The 5,502-nt window shown below is 63.3% G+C and overlaps 2 protein-coding genes across 2 annotated transcripts in view; one reads left to right on the top strand and one right to left on the bottom strand.

Moving 5' to 3' along the window:
* Wnt3a (Wnt family member 3A) overlaps positions 1-3,174 on the bottom strand; it is a 29,228-nt gene extending 26,054 nt beyond the window's left edge. Inside the window, exons 1-2 of the mRNA XM_010612052.2 lie at positions 3,154-3,174; positions 2,336-2,499 (exon numbers count right to left, since the gene is read on the bottom strand). Coding sequence (XP_010610354.1) covers positions 2,336-2,499; positions 3,154-3,174 — 185 coding nt within the window. The remainder of the gene's footprint in view (positions 1-2,335; positions 2,500-3,153) is intronic.
* Positions 3,175-3,348: 174 nt separating this feature from the next.
* The window catches only part of Wnt9a (Wnt family member 9A), a 42,563-nt gene continuing 40,409 nt past the window's right edge, over positions 3,349-5,502 (top strand). The window contains exons 1-2 of the mRNA XM_010612053.2: positions 3,349-3,362; positions 4,463-4,584. Of these exons, the coding sequence (XP_010610355.1) occupies positions 3,349-3,362; positions 4,463-4,584 (136 nt within the window). The remainder of the gene's footprint in view (positions 3,363-4,462; positions 4,585-5,502) is intronic.

The raw sequence follows: 5,502 nt of genomic DNA, 5'->3' as shown, positions 1-5,502 counted from the left end.
CCGCCCCTGCTGCACCCATGTCTCTACACCTGGCTGTGGTGATTCACCCCAGGAGGAATTCATTCCTTTTTCCTCTGGCTGCCAGCCCCTTGGTGGCAGACAGTGTCCCAGCAGGCGTGGGCATTCCCCTTGCTCAGCTGCCACCTGGCTGAGCGGCTTGGGTTCTAACCGTCCTGTGTCTGTCACATGGCGCTGTCTCCAGATGCTTGGATCGGGAGTGCCCAGAGCAGAGTGCAGCTCCCTGCCCTCCAGTGCCCTTCCCTGGGTCCAGCTCTGCAGGCCCTTCCACACTGAGGGATGGCCAGGCACGCAGGTTAGCACCCTGGGGGGCCAGGTGGGGAGGCAGAGGCCAAGGTCAGAGATGCAGAACACAGCAAGCCTCAAAGGCAGCACTCAGATTTCTGATCCTTGGGAACAGCTCACAGCTGGGTGTGAAAAGAAAACAGCCTATACCTGGAAGTCTACATGGGCCCTGATGGGGTCACAGACACATTCTGCCTTAACTGCCACGAATGCTGTTAAGCAGCTGTAGTTTAAGAGGAGGCCACTGGCATCTGGAAAGCGTCCATCTCCAGGTTCATGGCAAGGCCTGTGGCCACAGCCGCGTGAGCCACAGCCACAATCCCCCACCCCCCGCAAACACTAATGGTTTTCTTTCTCCTCCTCCCTCCATCCTGCTGAAAGGCTGGGCACCTGGCCAGGGATACAGCAGCTGCTGGCTGCGACATGCAGGAGGAAGGAGCCAGCCCAGGCTACCGGGCGGAGGCCCCGCTTCTGCTGGGCCCCATGGGTCCTCCTGTCACCCCACTCCCTGAGGTGGCACTGGCTACAGGTCAGCAGTTTGTGCAAGGATGGAGGCTCAGGGCAGAGCCAGGGGCCTGCGGTGCTGGGCACACGGCCCTCACTGTGCCTTGTGTGGGTTTTGGGGTCCCAGAGGTACAGCTCCCCCACGTGTCTCTGCGGGGCTGGAGGCTCCTAGGTCTTTCTTTGGGGGAACTCAAGATGCTGGGGAGCCCATGTACAAGGACCGTACACTGTGCCTGTCTGATCCTGAGGTGCTTGAGGAGCAGGCACAGGACCTGGGCAGGGAGGGTCCGGCAGAGCACTGGGCTGTGGCTCTCAGCTAGTCTAGACTTGGGCTCATTCACTGGGACCCTGTGACATCCTTCTCCCTCTGGGCCTCAGTTTCTCATCTGTAAATGAAGCAATTAGACCTGGCTCTACCAGAGAGCACGCTGAACAGGTGGGCCCTCCTAGTCTCCTGGGGCCACTGGCTCTAGGGACATAGTGCTCCCCAGCCCCAGCACTTGACACCTCCTCCCTCTGAGCGGGCAGAGGTGCCTCACCCGCCCTCTCTTGTCCTGGCTGGCACGGAGCCTGGCACAGTAAGCATTTGGATCCAGGAAGGTGGGGATGTGGCTGTGCCCAGACCAGGGGGTGGGGGGTCTGGCTCAGGCAGCCCCGGGCCAGTTCTGAGCTGCTGTCCCTGAGCTCAGGGCTCCCCACAGAAGGAAGGATGCAGCTCCCATCCCCAGAACTGAGCCCAGCACGGGCCTCCCTGATATGGGCTGCCGGAGATATCTACTGAGCCCCAGGCTGGGCTTCTCCTCCCCAGAGGGGCCGGACTGAGTAGGATTACTGACACATACTTTGAGCGAGTCCCGGCAGGCGGGGAGGCTGCCACGCCGGCGGCCATGGATTTGCAGCGTCCTGGACCTCAGCGGCAGCAGCACGTTCAGAGGAAGGAATGTGGAAGCAATGCGTGCACCTCCAGGGAGTCACCTGGGGAGCTGGGGAGGGAGACCAAGGGTGGCGGGGTGGCGGTGTGAAAAGTGGCCTGTCCTGGCCAGGCCTTGCTGCTTCCGGGTCTCACAGCATGCGATCCGCCCCTGTCCATTCACCCATCCCTCTGCCCCCACAGACGGTCGAAGCAGGCAGGGCAGGGCCAAGAAGGATCGCAATGGCCACGGCTGTGTGTGGCCCCGCAGTCAACCCTGCTCAGGGTCAGGGCCAGCACAGCAGAGCCAGGCCAACTGCTCTGGGACAAGGGCACACCTTTCTGGGGTTCAGTCCCGGACCTCGGTACAGCCACTGTCCCCCAGCTGCATCCTGTGGCGCTCTGTGGGCAGGGCCAGAGCTCCACGCATGGCCAGCACCCTTGGTCGGTCTCAGTTTCTGCAGCTCATGGCCTCCCAAGCACCATTACTGGCCTATCTCCTGACCTGGGGAAGCTGCCTCCCCACGCACTCACTGCAGCCTGCACCCAGCTCCTCCAGACCAAGCTAAGGTCCCACCAGGTCCCTGAAGCTTCTCGAAGGCAGCCCTTTCCCTTCACCCCTCCAGACTCTGGGCCACAGCAGAGCCCTGGGGAGTGCTCAGCAGGTCCAGGAAGGACTTGGCTGCTGTCACTTTGGACTCATCCTGGGAATGCACATACACTGGCTCATGTGCTACAGTCACCTTCCTCAGATGGCGGATGGGCTCTGCAGCGGGAAACCACTGGTGGGAGTGGCAAACCTGAGTCCCACTTACTCCCTAGGCCATGCTGAGCTGTCCCCTAGGCTGAGGTCTGTGACTGGAGCTGGTAGATGAAGGGGCCACCAGCCGTAAATGTCCCCAAGCTTGTGCACTGCACCCATCATCCACCAGTGCCTGGTTATAGGGTGAGAAAGAAACCAGTGAAAGTGAGAACAGGGGTGCCAGCCCATGACTCTGGCAGCCACCTCTGATGGCTCCCTGTGAATTCTGACTGTTGCTGGTCTGTATGGCCAGGGCCAGCCCGGTGCCAGTGAAGACCAGCAGGGTGGCCTGGTACCTTGGTTCCCTTGGTCCTGCAGGTTTTAGGTGCTGGTTACTGAGCTTGGTGGCCTCAGGGTACAGAAGGAAACTGACTGAGGACAGGGAGAGACAGAGAACAAAGACAATGACAGAGAAATAGAGAGGGACCTGGGGGACAGAGGCAGATATGGGCAGAAGGAAGGAGAGGAGGGCGGGCCGACAGGCTTTGGGGTGCTGATCACACTGGGGACAGTTCAGAAGGAGAAAGGGGGCCCTGCCCGTCTGTCCCGGAGGCCCAGATGCCTGGCTCAGCTGGCCCTGGGCTCCTGCTGCCACCTGCCCTCTTATCCTCATCTGTTCCCTGCCGTAGCCCACCTGCTGTCCCAATGTGCCCATTATCCCGGGCCACCTCCCCAGGTCACAGTCACCTCTCTACACCCTCCCCTTCCAGCCTGAGTCCCACAGACCCTGATGAGCACCTGACAACAAACTGCCGTGAGGAGCTGGAGCTGCACGAGGCTGCTGCTGGCCCAGGCTCCTGGGAGGGCCTGGCCTACGGAGGGGTGGGGCATGCGGGGCTGTCGGTGAGTGACGAGCCCCGGTTCAGGGAGGGAAGTGAGAGGGGAAAAGAAGAGGTGCGGGGGAGCTAATAAGTCAATAAAGTCGAGGCCTGCCCCAGAGGGGCTCAGCCCCAGCGAAGAGGGGAGACCTCTAGGCCTCACCTGGGGAGAAGGGAGGAAGGAGAGAGGGCCAGAGTGCACCCAGGTACACTCCCAGCTCCCACAGAGCCCCCGTCTGTCCTCAGTTCCTCGGAGGGAACAGGACCAGGACAGTGGAGGGAGACCAGGCTGCACCTCCCAGAAGTGCAGTTGGGGTGGGGCAGGAGCAAGCTGGGAACCCCTGGTCTAGGCTCCTGTCACTAAGGAGCCAGCAAGGGCGGTCCTGGACGTCTGCTCAGCGATGGACCAACCAGGTCTGCTGCACTGCTGCTTCCTGGGGACTGCCCCCTGCCAGGCCTCAGGCCGCGGGTGCAGAAGCATCCTCTCTGAGGCTGGTGGGGGCCGTGGTGGGCGGCAACATCTTCTCCCCTCCCTCGCCCCAAGAGCCACAGCAGCTTCAAAGCCTAATTGCTCCAGTTGGGGCTGCTTCCTGGCTTTGCCTCCCAGGTGAGGAGGTTCCCGCAGTCACTTTCGCTTTCATATGCGGAATGGGGTGGGAGCTGGGTGAGGGAGGAGGGGAACCGAGGGAGGAGGCTGAAGTTTCGGGAGGGTCCCCAGAGGGCTGGGCTCTGCCCTCCCAGTGGCCAGCGCATCCCCTCCAGGTCTGTGTGCTCTCTATGGGAGGAGTGGGCAGGAGAAGAGAGACGCCTGAATGTGTGGCCAGGTGGAAGGTGGAGATGAAGGGAGGACAGCAGCGATTTCAGTGCCACGCGACACCCGTGTCGCCTTCACGCCTCCTCCACTGGTGGGCCCAAACACCCTCGGGATGGCTGCATCTCCACCCGGCCCTCCTGGGCACCCGCAGCCTTGATCCTGTCCCTGGGGAGCGCATCTCTCTGGACCTGGACCCCTTCTCAGGAAGCGGCGTGAGAACCCACCCAGAACACTGCAAGAGTGGAGGGGGCCGTGGCCCTGCAGCTGCCCTTCGGGACCCGGTGGCTTCCACCGCGTTCCCTGTCTTCCAGGGCCAAGGCGCCGCAGACGCCTGGGGGAGGGGGTCCAGAGGCCTCATTACTGCACCGCTCACCCAAAGAGGGACCTTTCCGGGAGGAACAGCCCATGCCAAGGGCGCTACACGTGTACTGGGGTGGGTGGGATAGGCCAGAGACCCCCTCGCACTCCTGGGTCAAAGGTCTCAGGGCGCGGGTAGCTCGAAGCCGGCCGAAAGGCTCTTCAAGGGGGAGGGTGGGAGCAGGCGCGGGAGGGTCCTGTGGCCCCGAATGCAAGGCAGCAGCGGGGTCTAATTAGAAGCCAGGTCAGGAGCGAAGCCCGCGGGGCTCCTCGGACGCTGCCCTGCGGCCCGAGACGAGCTCTACGCGCGTCGGTGTCCCCGCGCCCCAGGGCGCGCCCACCGCCAGGACGCTGGGGAGGCTGCGGGGACGCGGGGCGCCTGGGGTCCCAGGCGCTTCTCCGCCGCCCCGCAGCCTCTCCAGGGCCTCACGCCCTCCCTCCCTCCCCAGTCCGGGCTCCGCGGCTCCTCTCCTAAACCATCTCGAAGAGAAAAATTATTATCGGATTAGATGTACTGCGGGTGGATGCGTCCCCCCTTCCCCTCGCCGTAATTATTATAATTCCAGGCAAGCCGTCGGAGAGGGCTCCTGGGTGGGGGAGCGCGCGCGTTTGTGGAGAGGCTTCTGTCCCTGATCTCCGGCCCTCGGCGCCGGATTTCCTCCCGTGTGCGGAGGTCTGAGCGCCCTCGCTGGAGACAGAGACCCTGGCGTGGTGGCAGTGGGAGCTTTGCGCGATCGACTGCCGGGGGAGGGGTCGCCGACTCCGCTGGCCGTGCACAGGGAAGACCCTTTGGTTCTCCCGCACTACATCCCCACATCCTGCAGGGTCTCGCCGCGGAGGGGTGAGGAGGAGCGACCCTGTCCTCCGGGATGCGACGAGAGTTCCCCTCGGAAGCCCTCGGATCCACGGCTTCGCATTTAAGCCCCGCACTAGCTCTGCGTGCTCCGGGGACCCGGCGCCCGGACGCCGACGGCTGGGAGGCGCGGCTGGGCTG

The sequence above is a fragment of the Fukomys damarensis genome, unplaced genomic scaffold (assembly GCF_012274545.1).
Source record: "Fukomys damarensis isolate Sample0158 unplaced genomic scaffold, DMR_v1.0_HiC HiC_scaffold_3, whole genome shotgun sequence".
Lineage (NCBI taxonomy): Eukaryota > Metazoa > Chordata > Mammalia > Rodentia > Bathyergidae > Fukomys > Fukomys damarensis.
The sequence above is the reverse complement of the archived record's forward strand: the minus strand, read 5'-3'. Positions and strand labels throughout refer to the sequence as shown.